The 21,249-nt window shown below is 41.0% G+C and overlaps 1 protein-coding gene across 3 annotated transcripts in view; it reads right to left on the bottom strand.

Moving 5' to 3' along the window:
- si:dkeyp-14d3.1 (transmembrane protein 132C) overlaps nt 1–21,249 on the bottom strand; it is a 167,917-nt gene that overhangs the window by 57,467 nt on the left and 89,201 nt on the right. For all 3 annotated transcript variants that reach the window (XM_064353993.1, XM_064353990.1, XM_064353991.1), the window contains one exon: nt 12,759–12,902. In XM_064353993.1, coding sequence (XP_064210063.1) covers nt 12,759–12,902 — 144 coding nt within the window. The remainder of the gene's footprint in view (nt 1–12,758; nt 12,903–21,249) is intronic.

Below are 21,249 nucleotides of genomic sequence, written 5' to 3'. Positions count from 1 at the left end.
AGCAAAATGATCCACCCTCTTCTTTGATAAATAGATTAAAATTAATTAGTGCCAGTGAGTGCTGTCAAGACCAAAGCAGGCAGAGATGATTCGCTCCCTTCTATGGAGAAGATAGCTGCAGTCACTTTTCCAAAGAAGGACAATCCAGGGTTTCCCCACTAACACTGGTGATGCATAATGGATTTTAAATCACCACACCTTCCCATTTTTGACATTTCAGAATAACTTAGTTTGAATTCACAGCCAGCCAATACTGAGGCATCTATTCAATGTAACATTTCATCCCAAGAAATATTTTAGACAGTGTAAAGACATATCTCTTCTACATGGGTAATATATGTGATCCTGAAGTAGCATCTCCTAAATTTATTGTCCAGAATTCATTCGGTTTGCTCTGCCAACCAAGCCATCAAGGGAGATGGGGAGACCATTTGCCAAGTCAGTTGCAAAACCTTCATAAACTAAGCTTGTGAAATAAAAAAAGACACAGTCCAAAACTACCAGATTTGGGGGTTCAAATCAATCTCCTCCACAGAGCAGTCTTAGGCTATCCCAAATATAGGGTGCTGTAATTGATTCCACCAGGGGGCAGAAGTGACACCAGGGCATAGTCCTTTCTCACCATTTAATGACAAAAAAGTGGGGTTTCTCAAGACCCACTGAGCAGGCCGATCAAATCATGACCAGCAGGTGGCTTTGGATCTCTCGGCAGGTGCCCAGTGACGACTCCCTCATGCACCCGGTTGAACGGTATCAGTTTCTCCTGCTGGAGATCTGCATTAGTGTTGGGATGCCTGGCCCGACGGTGGAAATATGACCACCCTCCATCAGCCCAAGGTAGCTTGTCCAACCCCTCAATCTCTGTCGCAGGGAAGGGGAGACCAGCACAGGGAACCCCGTTTCTCCTGCAAAAACGAGTCTAGTCTTTCACACCTAGCTATGCTGCATAGTGATGTCTAAACTAGGTTCGCAGGATTTGAGGTACATACCACGGTCCTCTGCTGCACGCAAACCTGACTTTAATGAGGAAGAATTTTGTTCATAATGGCAGAAGTGTTTCTTGGAGAAGAACTCAGTTAGCTCCTGAGTGTGGACCGATAAACTGAATAAGTATGGCAAAATTCTATATCAGTATGCTGTTTGATTGCCACACCATCTTTTCACTCCCATAAGTAAGGCACATAATCACAGGATCCTGCACTTGCTTAAGTGCCAAACACAGACACAAGATTATCAAATCTGAGGCAACACTACATCTATATAGTGAGCATTTAAAATTCCTGCCAAATCTTCTCCTCTGATTGAAAACTATGAGAGGAACAAGTTTTCTCTAATTAAAGATTGCATTAAAAAAGCTTCAGTCATAGACTGGTACAGGCTTACTTTCCAATACGCCGCACAGCTGGTGTTTATGTGAACACCGCTTTCAATGGCATTTCAATGTTTAGTACCTCTGCATCATGGCGCTAAGACTTTACACTCTCTTGTAATGGATAGACGCTGACACTTGAGTATTACCTTTGGCAGCTCCCAGGAAAACGACGCCACGTTCAGCTCTAGAAACACAAACAGCGCCGCTGTTCTCCCGGTGCGCGAGATCGGAGCAGAAGCATTTATCGTCATTCACGGTCTCCGTGTCATGTGCGGTAATGAGCTCGGCGCAACAGTATATCACAGCTGGGACAATTAAACGCACGCCCGGCGAGCGTGTGTGTGCACAAACCTCCCACACGCTTTAATATGCAAAGAGGGGACCGCGTGCAGAGCTCGCTCCGATCGGGAGGGGGGGGGCAGACTTGACCGAACACAGCTGGGGCTGAAAAATCGTGACGCGTTTCAGAACAGCCAAACTGCCTCCGGTCACCCAGGGGTTCTCCTGCAAAATGAGACATTGATCTATCAACGGAGGCACTCAGTCTTGAAATGTGAGACTAATTAAAGAAACGGAATCTAATGACAAGCGTTAAGGTATTCTACCGCCTAGTTAACACAAACTGAACGCGTCAACTGAACTCTGAAGTAATCATCGACACATGGTGCAAAGAGCCAGAACAGCGTACATATTTATTAACTACTGTATGCCCGTTACATAGCAAAAAGAGAAAAGGTTCACAGTGGTAAAGTTGATGAGGAACTGAGATGACAGCAAACATCCTTTCTTCCATTTGGTGAGGCCATGTCCATGGATACTCTGATTTAATGGATTTCCCAAATCATGTAATGGTGCTTATTCTTTTGATGTTGCAATGTCAACAATCCACATCGTACCAGGGCATCACAGATGCCAAGGTACAGCAGGCAAAAAAACACTCACTGTGCTTACCGTCACCTCCAGAATATCTGCCAACAACAATGGAGATTGATCATTCGGATTGGGCAAAATCACTGACTGCCTCTCAGTGCACACTGAGGGGAAATGGGCAGCTTTGGCGGAAGACCGTTTGGGGGGGGGGGGCTAATGAGGACACTCCAAACTCTGGCTGACCGCCCGTAAAGAAGCTGAGGAATCCCTGCCGCATCGAGGAGCAGAGGAACATTTAGCGGCAGGGTATTTGCTCCGTCCCATTGGCCTGGCTCTAATTTTTGCCAGTTAACGTCGGTGGCTGAGCAAAATGGGTCGGGAGCCCATGACAATGGCACCGATGGAGGACACTCCACACGGACACACAGAGTCCCGATGGCTCACTTCACAACTGCTCAGAGTCTGTTCCACCTTTTCCTCGAGTGCCAATCACCGCCGATCTTCAAATTGAAAACAATAATTTTTCTCTCCAGTGCATACTGCTCTCTCTCCTGCTCTCTCTCTCTCTCTCTCTCTCTCTCTCTCTCACGCACACACACACACGCAGTCACATAAATATTCCTTCTTCTGCTTCTTTCAGCTGAATTTGGCCCCGGCCATCTCAATAATCGCAAATTAATTTTTCACCTATGCCATGACCAGCTCATCTTCCTTCTGCCGTTTTCGGCTCAAATAGAGCTGGCTTTATAAAGATTGTTTGAATATTTCTGCAGCCCAGGTTGAAGGAATGAGACGGCCTCAAAACCAGACAAGCAGTCTTTAATCTCACATTTTCTTATAAGACATGGTGCCTAGCAATTTTAAGCAGCCAATCTTCTCTCAGAAAATGGGTGTGCTAAATTAAATGGATGTTAAGATGTCTTTGCAGACTTCACAAATATGACAGCTAGTGCACGGAACTCACATTCAGCCTGTTCATGTAAAGCACACATAATTGGCAATTTTATGAAACTGTGCACATTTATTAATCTCTGATAGGACATGGGGTTGCAAGATGATATTCATAATCTAAGTCAGAATTTGCGTATTGCCCAGAAACAGAAAGTCCAATTAAATACAAATTGATGGACTGTTTGACTAATTTGCTAGTATGGCCTTCAAAAAATTTAAGGATGTAAATTATTCCTTGCATGCTATTTGCCCTCGAGTGCTTTTTGCATTATAGTCAAAAGTCATTCGGAAGTGGTTTTCAAAGGCAAAAATGTTCATGCATTTTCAAAAATAAAAAGTAAAATGCAATGAGGCCATACTGTAATCACGCTTGCCTGAAACCCACAGTGAGGTCAATAGAAATCCAATATACTGTATAAGGGCTGCCTTTCTTTATATTTAATTGCAGCCTCAGTGCCTGCAGATTTAGGAAATTGTTTTTGAATGCCCTCTTTGTTCACAAGGGCATTTTTTTGTGTTGCCAATATGCTTTTAAGTACTTTGTTTAGTGTGGTGGTAGGCTTTTCAGTTTCACAGAATGCTTTTCATGGTGCTTCTCCTGACAGCAGGAGGCTAACGGGAGTACTACACTTCTCCACATTCTTTCATTAATTATTATTTAACTCAATGTCACCCCCAGGTACACTTAGAATGACCTGAGGTTGGATTTCATAAGGAAACAACAGCGTTTTCATCGCAGGCCCTCGTTAAAAAAAATACAGATTTCCCCCCATTGGACAACATGGGAATACCTAAAGGGTATAGCTGTACAACACATCTGTTTATGAACCAAATGTATGACTAACACAACGCAGCAGGCATATCCATGCCCCACTGTGCAGTTTACATTATTCTTTTATTTTATGTACCAATCCCACATGCAACAAAAAATGCATTTTCCTTCTGTATAAATACAGTACAAGGAATATTCTATAGTATGTCGGTAATATACACATTTTATTATTATTATTATTATTATTATTATTACTCGATTTTGTTAGATTCTTCAGTATGCTAGCATACTCCCACAGTTAAAATTCGCTACAGATTAACCTCTGAGGCCAGGGTTGTCTAATGATAAACCCATATAAATCTCAAACACATGAGGTACAATGGCAAGCTTCACGCAGGATCTGGAGATCTTCAATAGCATAAATAATATCCTACAAAATAGACATTCAGTACAGTTTTTATATTTCTATTTCTATAGACTGCCACAATTAATTTGATCCCAACATAGCTCAGCTTCCCTTCCATTGCTGTACATTGCCACCATTGCTTTGCAGATAACTTGAGGACCAGACCAGAACATGCCAGAATTTTTTCATGGCCACAGAAACTAAGAGAACCACCTAGGTATGCTGACTGGCTGCAGTCTCCGGTAACACACTGTACAACATTTTCTCCATTGTACATGCATTGTACAAGGAATGGCACAGAAAATTATAGTCTGTTTATGGACATCCATACAATTATTCTTCCATTACTGGCCTGCGCTTTGGAACAAGCATATTAAGAGGTGAATGGTTGCTCTGCTTTGATTAAAAAAAAGAGTTACATACAGACTACTGACATTACTGATTGTCACAAGGATTTATCATATTGATCATCTGTTATTTAATTTCTGTGAGTAGTGTATAAATTGGGTTGTACTTTATGGTCTGACAAAATTATGTACTCATGGGATGAACATAACTACCCACAAAGGCTGCCTGGACCAAGGCAATAGAAAAAGAATCAGACCCATTATTAAGCATGTTACCACTAATACCATCTCACGAAGGGCCCACCCAACTCTTAATGTAATAGTCTCGATTAGTTTCTGCATTGACTTACACTGTAAGATCATTATGGTCCTCATCCTCTTTTTCTTCCCCTCTGCATGGTAAAAAGACACCCTTCACTGCTCCGAGCAGCCATGAGCTGCTCGTGACTCGGGTAGATCCTGTCAGTTTGAACCACAAACTTTTGAATGACATTCCACACGCTTGTCACACAGCAAACTGGCAGCATGTCAGCGCTCATACAGAGGCAATAAAAATCACCGCTGTCAATGGTGCCTTCTTTATTTGTGTCTTAAAAAGCAAAAGGGTGGACACTGTCAAATCTCAGCCACTCCAGCTACCATCCCTCCACCCCCATATCTAGTAGCCTGCAGTATGCACCAGCGTTCCTGTTTCTACTTGTGGTTTTTACCCATCACTATTGGCATAGGGTTGCAACTTGTCCGAGTTCATACAACATTACAACACAATGCCTGGTTTTCAGTAAAATGCAATTACTCACGGATCAGGGGGAAAGCTAGCAGGCTAAACACAACACACTTAATAGCTACTGGAAATGAAAATGATTTTTTTTTTTTAAAAGGGCCCCTTGAAAAGTATTAATTCCAGATCAAAATGCTGCAAGGCCGGCATCTCTTTTACAGTAAGCCAAGCTTTAGCAGAACATGATTCTACAATGGAGAGGACAGTACATTTATTAAGCAAGTAGTTGGTAAATTTATATAGAAAATATAATAATAATAAATGTTAATATATTTATATTAAGAATGAATAACATGAAAATACATTTTTTAAACCTCCTTTTGGTAAAAATAAACAGGTTGTACTTCTTTATGTGGCTGGATGGGTGTGAGCTAATAACAATATTTAAAAAATACCCAAAAATGGTTACCTTACAATGTGGAATAGTGATAAAGGATTTTTTTGCCAAAATCTAAGAGAATAGATATAAGTGTATAAAAATGGATTAAAGTGATATATAAATGATCAGCCAATATGCACTTGGGTGAAATGTGTAGGCCTATGTGAACAAAGAGAACTGACAGGGTGACAAACTCTATGCAACACTTTGCTGTAGTCTACAGCAGGTTTGTTTGTACTTTTCTCCTTCTCCCTCCTGCTCGGGGACCACGCAATGCTGAGGGTGAGGGCCTGTCATAAAGGGCCACATTTCATCAAGTCAAATGTCTTGAGGGTTGGAAGGTGGCGAAAACATGCAATGAATGTCAAATGGGAAAACCTGCACCACCATGGCACAAAATTGGCAGTTCAAGTCTATTTATTTATTTATTTGTTAGTGAAGTGAAAAGACTTCCTTGTTGGAATGTGCGGCCTTGTGTTTTGTGTTCCATGGAGGCCTGAGAATGGAGAAGACCTGGCAGGGTTGATGATGATGATGATGATGGTGATGGTGATGGTGATGGTGATGGTGATTATTATTATTATTATTATTATTATTATTATTATTATAATTATGTTAACAATGGCTCGTTACTGCTGAATGTGGAGTTTCACGGAAAGAACGTGTTTTTGGACGAGAAAGCTGCGCGATCCACGGAATTAATGAAGCTGCGCCTCCAAGGGGAAACCCATCTGTAAGGTGACGATCTAAATTGACCAGGTCCGGACACGCTACATTCACAAAGGGAGCCAGGGAAAGGCCCGCTTAGAGAGGATTACGGCATAGAGAGTCTACGCGGCTAGCACTCATTAGAGACTATGCGGTTATAATAGCTGAGCCTCCGCATTGTTAATCCCAGAAAGTGGTCTCCTGCTGAAATGACGTTCACGCAAAAGTACTGACGCATGCTGCTCAGCAGCAGTTCTCATTGTGATCCTCACACAAGAGTGACGTGTTCATTTCAAAGCCATTTTCGGCCAGTGCTTCCTTTCTGCAGAACAACCGAGCAGCGCAGCTAGGCTATAGCCGCACGTGCACGATTTTAAACGCAGCACCTGTCACTCGGCCTCCTTGGGTATGAAGACAAATTCCCCCGATTAAGGGGGATTTTATTTCACCTCGTTGAAGACGGAGCCATGAATTCATCAGGTCACGGTGATTCATGCACTGAGAACGAACACTACCACGGCGCGAGCAAAGGGCTGATCCAGGACTGAACGCGTCTTAATTAAACTTTTAACACCCGTGCACAGTAACACCCATGGAATTCACAATACTAAGCGGCTGACATCTAGTCATACTTAATTAATAGGCCTACAATTTGTAGTAGCACGGCAATGGAACATCTGACCCGTGATTATGCTGGTTTGTAAAAACTGCTGTCTGTGCCCACCATTAGCCTATAATTTCGTAACAGCTTTACATATGTTGTGCAAGTCATTCTTTTATCCTCACCCACTTGTCTGGATCAATTATAATAGTCCAAAATTCTTCTGAACGCAACAAAAAGAAAACACAATATTTTCAATGAATATTTATAAAATATGCTGAAATCTATTTATTGGGACAGTAGCAACATTTATTCATTTTTGTCACATTCCATTACGACTAATTGAACATGTGTGTGCATTTTACCATCAAATAGGATACGTGTATCTTAGAGATTTACTAGATCATTCACACTGAGAGCATACAAATGCTCTCGGTGTGAATATATAGCTTTATGGTAATTACCGTTGGTAATACTGAATCCTATATTATAATTTTTAAACAAATGTCAGGTATGTTTTAAGGTGGATAAATATATGTAAAATTGTCACTCTGGATATATGCCCTGCTACATAAAAATACGTATCCAACACAACATTAGTATGGGAAATGACTACATCAGAAAACTTTACACAAATCAACCACTGTGCCAAATTTCAGCGGGCTTTGTGATTTGTCTTCTAAGCACTGTTTTTTATTCACTTATCTTATAACAACCATGGCCTACTGTTTTACACTAGGATCAAATTCCCCATAAACCAAGGCACCCCAATGCACATAATTAAAGTTTGCCCCCAGTAAAACGAGGAGCACTAAAAAAGAAGCCAGGCATTCAGTGTAGATGGACCCGCCTTGTGCCTGTGCACAGAACCTTATTCCTCATCCATCGATGGGGGGGAAATAAGAAAGGATGAGGAAAAATGAAATGAAGACAAAACATTAAAGAAGAAGAAGAGAGCAGAAACAAGATGACAGCTCAGCAGATGAGATGGCTGAATCTAATCCCTCCAAAGAAGCTTCAATGAAAAAAAAAAAAAAGATGGGAGTGGGGGGCAGGAAATAAAGTGTATCATGTACGGACTTAATCCCAGCTTCTTATGAGTCTTTATGAAGCGGCTCCGACAGCTGGAGGATTAAAAAGCAGTCCATCAAACAGAGCTCAACAGGACAGGATTAAGCAAAGTATGTCGTCTCTTGTCTATGATTCTAACCGTTTAATCAATAAAAAAACCTGCAGGCGTCCTTGAGCATCAGTAAGCATGTTTACGTTCACTATTACTGTATTGCTCTGTGTTCCGGAGCCGATGATTCGCGATTACCTGAGTTTGAGGCGATGACTGCTACTGGATAACAACCAATGAAATGTCTGCGTGGTGACAGCTGTTTTCTGACTCGTATTGCGACTGTGTTCTGATAGCACTTGACATCAAACTAATTTAATTCAGGGAAACAAATCCTCTATCAGACAATATTTTCAAGGATTTATAAAAATGTGCCCGCATTAGATCTAATTGTACAGTACTGAAAGTCTGTCTGTTTGATCAAAGATACAAATAGATACAAAGATACAAATAGATACTGTATACTGTATGACTGTAAATGAACACCTTTAAGCTGGATATATATTAAAATTATTAAAATTCATTTCAATATTACAACTGAACCTTTATGCATTGCAGCATATAAAATGCTATACTGTCATTTATGCAATGTTATAAGCACTAACAAAAAAAATCTGAAAATACATTCATTAAGTATTAAAATCATATTTAGATATACAGTTGGCTGTAGTATTCAGTGGATGAAATCCATAACCTCACCAAGAATAACAAATAATTTTAATGAAGTCAAATCGGGTGGTTAAGGTGGTTATGGTAGTTGGGGACTCCATTTGAGGCCTCTTTGAAGAATGGGAAGAACTCACAATGTAGATAAGATGTGATGACTAAGGAATACTCACTGGCTTTACAGTATTTTTGAAAATGAAGGAGACATGATCTGTCTATAACTACTGATGACACCAGTCCAGAGTGAGCCTATGATTGAGGGATGGTGCATTATAAAGCAGATTGACTATGTCTAGGAATTATATATGTATTCATACTGCAAAGATTTGATTTGATATAGTGTCCAATCAATATCTAGACATGCAGATTAAACTCATAAATGGTCATTCATTATATGAACACAAAGCCTACTAAAAGCCATTTATTTATACATTGGTAGGAAACTGAGATGGGTTGTGCTGACTGCCACTCATGCAATAGGATAAAAATAAAACAAAATAATTACTTGATGTTAACACCTGTCACAACAAACGTTTTGTTCTTTTCTTGTCTCAATAATGACACTTTCTGCTATTGAGTAATGGAAATTCATTACCACAGTTGTTCATGACAGTACTATTGTAATTTATATAGACATACTTGTATATAAATTATGTAAAATTATACGTGTCTGCTAGTTACAATCATTTTTATTTGACCAGACTAGATCTGTGTGTGGAAATCTCTCAATGTCTTATAACAGCAAAAATCTTTCTTTGTCCGAATATGTATTTTAAAAAACATACATTTTATGACCTCTTAGCCTTTCCATCAATACAGGGGACCACACCTCTAAAGGCTGACCTGCATTGTGTTAAATTTCTGTCTATATTTATCTTTCACATGGTTTATTAAACACATAATCATATCTTCATAATTTATAAACAATGTATTTTTCCTGCTTATGGTTGGATGCTAACATTTCACACGTTTCTACTTTTTCTGTTTGTGATTGAGATGCATTATAAAACTCAAGAGAATATTTCTGTGCATCATTTGGGGGGAGGGGGAGAGGACACCGCGTTAAACACAGGGCCCACTGATGACTAATGCTATTCCTGTATACAGGAAAGACACGTATAAGCCTAAGGCACACAAGTCATGCTCTTATTACTTCCAGGGGAAGTCTTACTTAAATCTACGCCCGGCGCGAGCCTTCGGTGCCTCTGTCCCTGGAGTGAGTGTGCCAGATAACACACTCAAGAAGAAACTAGTTTGATTTGATTTACTGTGATGTCCTTTTGTTTGCCCGGTTCCCTGGTGGCACATTCTCTGGGCTCTCTTGCCTGAAGTATTTCTGTACATGTTCTTCATATTATTAGGCAGCTTTTGGCCATCTGCAAATCCTTACTTCTTGACTGACTGCTCCATGGCCCAGCTACTTTATATAGATCAAGCCTAGATGATGATGTAATGTAAATTTGCCATGGGGCTAATAAGACATCAGAGGATCTAATGGGTTTATTGTTTGGTTGTAGCCAGAATGTTGCAGTTTTGAGTCCCTGGGAACAGCTCCGTAATCTTGAGCAAGGTTACAGGGACATCATCACATATTCCACATAGTTTCTGGGCATACAGCAGGCACACATTATGGAAACACAAAACTTAAAGAAGAAGGGTTCTAAGGGCAAATAAAGTATTGCCACTGGGTCCACTACAGGTTCTGCAGATCCATGATGAAGAAGGACCTTTTCAGCAGCAGATGATCAATATATTGAAACATATTTAATTTAATTGTCCATTCAGGCAACAGCTATAGATAAGACAGTCAATGTAGAATTGAGTTTGAATCAAGCACAGAACCACACGGATCTTTAGTGCATAAGTTAAGTGTGACAGGGGCTGTCTGCAGCTAGTATAAACATGACTATCATGACCAGATAAGATGGTCATGAAAGATAAGATGGAATGAAAGACGCTATTTGGTAGGGAACAGAATTAAGAGGTCTTTAAAAATAAATTAATGTATAAATCTATAATGCCTATATTCAGTATGAAAGATCCAAGGAGGAGGGGAATGAGATCACCAAGAATTAGACATCTTAAGTTCAAAAAATTGTATGCACTCTGTATAAGCCTTTCTTAAGGAAGCACTGGAAAGATGTTGGCACAGGTACCGATGGTGAAATATATCAGGAAAAATGAACGGAATGATAATCAAATAAACAAGAAGTCACTGATTACAGCAGTCACACAAAAAATGCCATTATTATCCGGCAGTGCAGCAGTTCATCTTCTAGATTTTAGTCGTACAAAGATAATATTTCAGTCAATCAACAAGCTGAAGTGTAAATCATGAAAGTGACCCCTGTTATGAGTTACTGAGCTATCAGCACCACACAACATTACTTTGTTTACAAGACCTGGGCTTGCTGCAAGACACTTACTTTATTTTTCAAGTAACGCTTATTTTTATTTTCAGAGAAACCATGAAACTGCTGGGAAAATGAGTGCTTGAATAAAATAAGCTCAGTTTGATAATTAGACATCAGAGGCATACATTTTGGGGGAACGTAACTTGCTTATGCTTGCTTATTCTTTCTGTAAAACCTAGAATGCTAGCATGATAGTTATGGGCCTAAAGAAGAGTTTGCAAACACCCAGCAATCTTTCTCTAATCCATAAAATTACACCTGTCACTGGAAGTTATAATTTATTAATGCTATTTCTTGATCCCTGAAATAATCCATTAAAATTACTAAAACCCACAAGGGCCCTGGATCTCAACTTAATTAACATTATAACCTTTTTCTCATTCTGGGAATCAGTTTCTTATTTATAGGATTAATTCAAGTATGTAAATACCGATAGGAAATGACCCAAAAAAGAATTTTCAGTCTACTTAAGAACAGGGAGTAAATATACTAATCGGCAGAGAGCCAGAGACAGACTGTTAACCACATATGTTATGAAAGGGTGTGGAGAAGCACAGCACAAAATATCCTTCTCTTGCCTTCACTCTTTTACTTAAAAGGCAAACTGAATGTCTGTATCAGACAGTATCTCCCAGAAAAAAAATGTTTGGTTGGGGAAAAATCACCCTGGCAAGGCCAAGCTTGAATCAGCAATACATTTTCGATGACACCCGCAGGGCAAAGTACTGCTAATCTTTGAGGAAAGTCCAGTGCGCCTGCTAACTTCCCAGGCATATGCGCTTGACAAGGAAAGGGCATGCACACTTTACTGCACTCTGTGAGAGATTCAGCACATTTACTGTACCAGGAACTGTCTTACAGCAAGTCTGCTGAGAGAGCAATCTGGGCTGTGGGGCAGTGTGGACCTGGCCAGTGGCTTCCTTAGAGATTATTTAATGAGCAACACAAATCACCTTCAGTTGGATGAATAGCCGGTCCTGGATGTCAGTATGTCAGTATGTGGTGCCCTGATTTTTGGAGCAGATGTTGAGGAGTGACCACATTCGAATCCTAGCACAGAAAAATATCAGCTGCAATTTGTTTGCAATTTCATTGATGGATGGAACAAGATCACTGACTTAGTCGCACACTTTTCCCTTTGAATGTGGAAAGTTCACTGCAAGTGCCTTTATCAAAGTCATCTCTTTCATAAAACTGATGACTTGGATTTACAGAATGCAGTTTTTCTTTCTTTTCTCCCAATGAAACCATACAGGAAGGTTGTAAGGACATGACTAAATTGTTGCAATAGCTTAAAAGTCTGACATTTTGTTCTGGCTTACTTGTTGTATTATATGATGCTGTGTGGTAAAGAATGGCGGCAGCACTTGCCTCTGGCCATAGCTGGACTCCTTTCTGCGGCAGTGCAGGGTGACCACTCTGTGGCCCTCGCTCCGGGCGTCCTGGCTGACCATCCACAGGGCCGGGTTGCTGGGCCTCGCACCCAGAAAGGCCACGCCTTCTTTTAACTTCACCCTATTTGGAAGCCACAAAAAAAAGTCAGTTTAAGGTTTGAAACATGGCTTAAAGAAATGTTCGGTTAACAAGCGTATATTGTTCAGGTGAAGCAATGTCTGTGATAAGGAGAGGTGGCTGAGAATAGAAAAAAGAAAAAAAAGAAAAAACCTCTTACAGTACATCTCCTCTCTCAACAGCACAACAAACCACTTAGTCTCTTGTAAAATATAATGCACCTTAACATGTGGACTCCGGGTATTTCCCCATGAATGCTTCTGGAGCATTCTCTTAGATGCCATTCTAAAAATTCTAAAGTAATAATAAGCAGTATTCAGCATCAATGCAGAATATTTGTTTTCTATGAACCATTGTACTATAAAATGCAATATTCATGCAGGCACATGAAAAATATAAGTACTAATTCTCTCAGTATGACTAAGTTAAAGGGCAGCTAAGTCCATTCAGTTGAAAAAAACATTCATTATTTTCTTTCATTAATTTAGAACTCTCACTATTGTCAGCAGCAAGTCAGCATGTTTGCTACATTCAAGGTATACAAATGAATTCCCGGCGTCAGAGATGTTCTTTATTTATTTATACATCTTTTATTTCTTGAGTAGAAGACAAATAGTAGACAAAGATAAATTGTGCTACCAATGATTACTTTGTGCAATTCTCCTATTTCCTGTCATGTTTTGTTACGCAGGCTTTCCAAGCCAGATCTAACTCACTATAAGCGTATAAATATATTTATTTCCCAGCTAAAATACTTACAGTAGTTAAAATGGCACCCACCCTCCATCCCACATATCCCCCACCTAACCCCAGAATAATGCATTTGCACAACACTTCACTGTGCATTGCAGATTGGTTCAGGGATGTTAAACAAGTCCTCAGGATTCTACACGTCATAAAAATTCTGGTCTTGGCAGATGGCTCTCACAGTCTCCCATTTTCTTGCAGCTGCTCCCTAAAATTTAGACATCGGCCCTAAGAATCGTCTCATTCGGAGTTATCAGCTAGGTGTTGGACCGACTGGACCACGGTGCCCTCGCACCAGCGGGGGCAAATATTTGAAGGGGGCCAGCTGGCTGGTGGAGCAGGCTAAGGGTGGGGCAGAGGTGTGGAGGTCACAGAGAGGCTCTTTGTGTGGAGCCAATGTGGAATTTAGTTTTGACAATCCCCTTCAAAGCACTTCAAAGCATGTCTGATCCCCAGGTACAGAGGAGGCTTTCAGCAGCAATGCCAGTTTCTGCTTGAACTTTGACCCCTTTCTTCCAGTGCCTCACTGTTGGCATGTCATTCTTTTCTCCACAGACTAGAATCAATAAGGCCTTGTGAGCAGAGCAGGAAATGTGTGCACCAACCCAATGAGCTCTCCCTTCCTCTGTTCATTTGCCAGTACCTTTTCTTTTATTTTTTACTTAGCCCAAAGATTCCTCCTCTTACACATATTCAGTTTTTACATCCAATATTTAGTCTTTTATTCAAGACAAATTACCCTGCCTAATGTCCTAAGCATTAAAAATGGCAAGAAAAAAAATGTTCAGAGGGAAAATGGCGTATTGAAATGCTCAGTCAATAGTACATTCGCTGAACCTAGAATGATGGTTTTTCTGAGAGAAAATGTAAGATCAAAATTTGAATAGATTGCCTTCTTTCCACCAAAGCTACCCATGAAAAAGCAATCCCTCTCACATTACCGATCGCTAATAGTGTGACAAACTGCTTGCTCCGCTATCAAAAGGAACAGGCTTCTGTCGGTCATTGTATGAAATGAAATCTTATTAGCACGTGGCGGTGGTAGTAATTGGCCAGTGTGTTCCAGCCCTACAACAACAGATGGTGTCATTTCTGAGTCTACATGTTCGGGGAGACAATGAACTATGATTACAGTGTGTCGCAGTGTTCTGGTCGAGGGTGGGCGAAACAGCAGGCTGCCCATTTCCGGGGCACATGTTAGAAGCTCAGGGTCTGTTCTACAACCAGTGGTTGAAAAGGGTGTTCGTGGATCGGAGCCATGGCCAACCGACAAAGCCACTGTCACTGCCCCTCCTGTCGGTCTTCGTCAAAGTCACATAAAGACAACAAATGCTTACAGACAAATAGATGAGCAAACAAGAGGGGAAAAAAACAATAGTGTCTTAATTAAAAAATGTAATATTTGAGATGAGATGGGGACAGCCAATATTTCACCAGGGAGCACGTTCTACTGTAGCTGGCTGACACAAAGGCATCCATTTAACAAGGGATCCATCTTCCCATTCATCAGCACATGGAAGCAGTCTAATTCCCAGGCAAGTAAACCTACCATTAATTCAATTATTATTTACTGGTTGCGAGATGGATGTTGGGGGGCCAGCTGGCACATGGGAAGGAGCAGGGTTTTCCAGGGCCAAATTTAATGATATGGACTTCAAAGCATATCAGTCAATGCTCTGCCAAAGACGACCTCTGCATGCACTCTGCATCGTCCGGAGCATTCTCCCCACAGTACGACACAGGTGCGCAGAGGGGAGATTATGATTGGCTGAGCCCTGTGAGAGGAATGCAGTCTAGATGTGCTCCAGTACATTGCTTCATACGCTGCTACACTCATTCAGAAGGACCCTAATGGAAAAAGACAATTATTTCGATTTTGAATTGATTAGATTTGCAGTGGGTGAAAAAATCTGATTCACCTCATGAGCTCCATGGTTCAATATTGCATGGGAATGACTTGTTAATGGTGTGATACTTTCGATTTCCATCATTGTTAGCTGTCCTGGTCCCAGATCCTGGGAAGAGAGTGAAATGGTAGACAGATAGTGATATGGTAGGTCATTCCATATGCTTTGAATGTCTCTCAAAACTAATGCTTTGCATGTCTTAGCTGAGAGTAGGCACTTATGATGTTGCGACTGTCACTATGAGTTACCTTATTTCCAGAATCACTGGTAGGGTATAAATCGGCACGTAAAAAGACAGAAATCGCACCAAAAAAAGGGAGAAAGCACTGTTTTTAAGCGCAGTGGGGGAGGTGAAAGACACTACTGACTGCTTATCAGAGACGAATTACATTGAAAACAGAACGTTTATCCAGAAACATATGTGTGACTTGGAAATGAACATATGTATCTAACATAGAAATCCAAGTCAGAGGATTCAAGTCACCTGAAGTTAATTTTCTGGAATGCATCCCTGCTCCATGTGCCAAGCAACGTAGGCGCAGATGGAAGAGTAATAACCCATACAAATCTACGGCTAACACACACAAAAAAGCATATGGATAAAGCTATTAGAACGCTGATAACGTAACTCTGCCAAATTCTAGCCCGGAGCAGCCACAGCTCTGAAGGAGTATACAATCGAACACCAGTATACACCGAAATCATGAAAGTGATCTGATAGTTATGACAAGGTGGCAATAAGTACTAGTTTGACACTCTGGCTAAAGTGCACTTTAGCAAAGTATCTATGATACTAAATAGATAACTACTCTAAGTCCATTATAATAAGGGATAGGCAATACAAAATGCACCAACTGTTTGAAATACAGTAAGCCAATACCAGAATGAAAGGGCTTAAAATAAAGCAATAAAGCTTGAGAGGTTAGATCTCATCTAACCAATTCACATCAATACTATACCCATGACTCCCATCCCTTACTGCTCTTATAAAAAGAATTTACATAGATGTGCTCATCCCTTAGGTGAGGTCATTTCGATCAGGGAAAATGCTAAAGCACATCCTCTTCTTGGCTTTCATGCAGAGGATTGTGTGACTTTTTTTTCCCGTCCTTTTAGTTTCAAAAAATGATTTGGCTCTGCATTGATGAATGAAAATAGGAATGGAAAGCTTTCATCCACCAGATGTCTTGCTACTCAGATACTTGAAAAAAGGTTCATGCAGCCTTTTCAGCCCATTAGAACCAATACCACACACACACACGTAGACACACACACGCACACACACACATGCACACGTACGCACACACACAGAAACATACTGAAACATAATTCACATTCATATAAGCAAAAGCTATTTGAAACATGTATGTTCTCACTATCACAACACTATTTTTTAGTACAGTATTCCTTCCCTCTGATCCTACTTTTTGCTTTTAACAGTGACCTCTCTACAAGTGGTAACCCAGGATAAATATTTTTTTTTGCTGTTGTACATTTCCTCGACACATTCATTGATATGCAAGTAAACTGTCAAACAGTTAAAGCACCTTAAATATCCAAATGTGGTCCTCTTCCCAAACAGGCATTGCATTACATGTAAAGTTTAGCATACCCAAGGATTTAAAAGAGAGATGTTGTACAGACTGCAGATGCTGTTTCTCGGTTGGGCTCACGTGAAACTTTCAGCTAGTCATTACTCAAAAGCAGGTCCTACTGGCTTCGACAATGTGATACCTCTTCCAACCAGTCTGTTCTCCTTCAAGGTCATCACACAGCATTGACCATAGCATTGTGCCACAGGACAAGGGGATGTAATTAAATTAAACTTCAATCCAGTTGAAAGCTTAGGAGCTTTCAACACAGGGTGCAAATTGTGCAATGTGCAATATAATAACGCATTTTGTACTCAGCCACTCTGTTATTATTGCATCCTGCTGCATGGTCTTTATAATTGTGTACCATCCACAGCACTATTTCCACGGTACCACATAAGTTACCCTCAAAAAGAAAATACAAATATGTCCCATATGTTGTGGTGTTGCACTCACAACCGGCAATTCATTCAGTTTTATCCATGCTCCCTCAAACGGCTGCACTGCCAGAGGAACACAGCTTTGCAAAAGTACTCAACACTTAACAGAAACAGCCTGGCAAGGTTATAATCCCATTTTAACCTTCTTCTCCCTTTAAATCCTTAGTTCAGTGATTTAATTGAGCATTACCTCATGCAACCTCTAGGGGAGAAAATACAAAATGCAATACAGCAGAATAATTTTCCAAAGTACAGCCCATTCTCGTATTTTTTTTCTTCGAGCCAAATTCACCCAGCAGACAGCATCCACTAAGACAGCTTACATAGTACCCATTTACACAGGTTTTTACTAAAGAGATTAAGATGATGTGTGATGCCCCAGGGCGGCGATTATCTAATTTTCTCAGCCCACAATCCTCTTAATGAGCTAATACCTTTTCTGCGACACACCCCAATTAAAAAATGTTGCCTGACACTATTATAAGCAATTAAAACATTTTAATTTCATCAAAAGAACAGCATTTACACTGTAATTACTGCAATTCATGTAAAATTCCATTGTTTAATGTCGATTTTCTTGTGTTGTATATGTATCAACCCACCTCAACCCTTCCCAAGAACCATTGAGTTCTGGCCCACAGCTAGTGAACGACAGCAAGGTTCCACCTGGGATTTGAACCTGCAGGCTTCCAGGGACAAAGCCAGTTGCAGAAAGCATACTGTATGACTATCCTCCACGCCATTTCAATCTGTGCAAATCCCATTCTCAGTGTACTGCAGACAGTAGCACATACTGAAGCTGAAGAGTCCATAATGCACAGAACGGCAGACATTTTCCAGAGATCTCAAAAGTCTGCAGCTCTGCGAACATGACAGCAGTGCAATCAGATGGCTGACAGCCCCAGTACATTGGCCGTTGCCACAGCAGGAGTAGGAGACGCAGAGAGAGCTGGACACTGGCTTTCCCTATGGGGTACAAATGCTGTTTTTTTGCCAACATTCTCAATTTGAGCTGCATTCACTGGATGCACAGAAAAGCTCAGCACTCACCAACCCCCTCCCCCCCCACTCCCCCTCCACCACCAAACTGTCTATTGAAACCACAGAGCAGCACATTGCCTATTTCCTCAATAAATAATGATGAGATAACTGGAAATGGAAAGTTGTCCCTCAGTGGAGCTGCGAAAGAAATAAATATCGCCTGACAAAATCCAATAAGTTGGAAGCTGAGTGCTGGTGGGAGTCCCCAGCCAGCGGTCCCCTCGCCGCCTCCATCTCAGCAGAGGTAGAGCAGGGCCTGGCCACCGCTCGGCCCCACAGCGCTCCCTTCCAGACCTCCACCTGGTGCCTCTGCATACCGATGCAGTGGGACGTGCCCATGGAACATGGGAAGAATTCTCACAGAGGCCGAATGGGGCTACTACAATAGCCCCTATAGGTAATGAGCGATTGGGATTTGAAAAAGAATTTCATTTATTTAACCTTAATATAACCTGGGTAGTCACATTGAGATACAGGCTCCAAGGGGTCACTCTTTAGCATGTCTTTGGGATAAGGACTGCATTGGGGGGGGGGCAGGGCTCTGACTGCCAGCACCCTCACAGCCCAACCGTGGTCTTCTGAGTGATGACAGCTGTGGCATTACTTTATTTTATCATATACCCACCGATGCAGTGCCACACTCACATCCTATCCTCTCTGTATACCAAATATCAACAACCGGCGGTGAGTCCAAATGCTTAAACCAAACAACCAATTTTTTTGTATGGTCTTTTGTGTCTTTAGCACTGCAGGATTGGCAAAAGAAAGGGGAGATGCTGGATTTACATACAGGTAGCAGAGTAGCATAATGGTTAGGGAATTGATTGCTCAAACAAGATACTTAACTTGAATTGCCTCAGTAAAATATCCAGCCGTATAAATTGATTGCATGCAAACAATGTAATCTGTATAAGTCATTCTGCCTTAATGGTAAATGTATATCAATGTATAAGATGTTGGCACCAGGAGTTTACTGAGATACCCCCCTCCTGAAAAAATGAGTGAAAAAGTTTGTGAATGTCCTCCATTCGCTTTGTGTGAATTGAGCACTTCAGGAAAGGGTAGGCAGATGTTACTCTGCTATCTCTCTCCTGAGTCCACAAGGGTTTGTATTCGGGAAGAGCTCAAACCACAGCTAATGCCTCCACTGTGTGATGTTTCAATCTGCAGCCGGAAGAATCAATCTGTGCTGGCCCTTGTCTTCAGAGATCAAGCCTGATCCCAGCGGGACACTAGCACTAGTGAGAGGCACAGTCACAGCAGTAAAAAAAAAAACTCAGCAGTATCATCAGTGATCATGATAGCCACGACCATGATAATAAATAACACAAAGAGTGACACCCAAATCCTTATGGCTTAAGGGATGAAAACACGGAGGAATGACAGACATTTAGCAGACACTCTTATCCAGAGCGACTTATACAACTTTAACACAGCATTTACATTGCATCCATTTATAAAGTTGGATATATACTGAAGCAATGCATGTTAAGTACTTTGCTCAAGGGTACAACAGCAGTGCCCCACCTAGGAATGGAACCTGTGACCTTTAGGTTACAAGATCAGTTCCTTACCCATTATACTACACTGCCGCCCTGAACAGCAAAAATATTCTTAGGCACCTCCGCAGGATTTTAGAAAAGGCATCAAGGTCTTTTGAATGCCTTCACTCATTTTCATGGGTATCGTCACTTCATCATCATCAACCTTTTCGGCCAAAAGTGCTTAAATGCCTCCTGCAGTCGATGGCCGTAGCATGAACACTGACTCGCTTGTGTGCTCTTTCACTGCCTTGGCATTTTATCAACCATAAATCAACATTCACCTTTCAATCAGACACTTCCCACCGACGGCATTTACACAGCAATAAATCACCGCCTGTCTGTTTTAATCATCGATAGCTCAGCCACAATAATTTGACCCGCAACCTCCTCTTCTGATCACTAGCTTCTCACCAAGGACATCAGAGGACATTTTGAATCACATTTTTGATCCACGGCAACCAGTCAATGCACGTACGTCTGAAAGTGGCTCTTGCTTTTATCGCGAATTGACGGAATTGACGTGAGGGTTTCTTTGAAGGAGATGCACAAAAACAGAAAAGTGACAAAAAATAAACATCAGGACAATAAGGACAGGAAGTTACCACCTTCCCACTGATTGGTGAGGCTAACCAATTTTCTGCATCCTTCTTTGGGCATACAGTTAATCAGATTTTAATGTTGAAAATTCACACCACAACCTGCAACAGGCTTTTCAATGGAGGAAAATTATTTTGCATAGATCCCTATGTGCCACATGAACCTTTGTGCAAACAGCATAAATGCAAAAAGGGGTCTTATAAACCCGTATTAAGAATTAATTTGCCTGCTTTTGTGGGATGCAGTCTTGTGATTCAGAGGAAAGCATGTCTCGTAATTAGATTTGGGAGCCAGTAAAAGAGATAAGCAATGAGCACGGTTATTGATATTCACACATGTTTATTGTAAGTAATTTGCATAACATTGTGTTTATCCGGGTTTTATCTCATTTCGAGTCATCGCCTGAAACAACAAAACAAATTCGGACTCTTTGCTGGGATGTAAATTGCGAAGGCAAAGTGCCCATACTCAATCCACAAATA

This window comes from Anguilla rostrata, chromosome 10 (assembly GCF_018555375.3).
Source record: "Anguilla rostrata isolate EN2019 chromosome 10, ASM1855537v3, whole genome shotgun sequence".
Taxonomy (NCBI): domain Eukaryota; kingdom Metazoa; phylum Chordata; class Actinopteri; order Anguilliformes; family Anguillidae; genus Anguilla; species Anguilla rostrata.
This window is presented reverse-complemented; position numbering and strand designations above follow the sequence as displayed.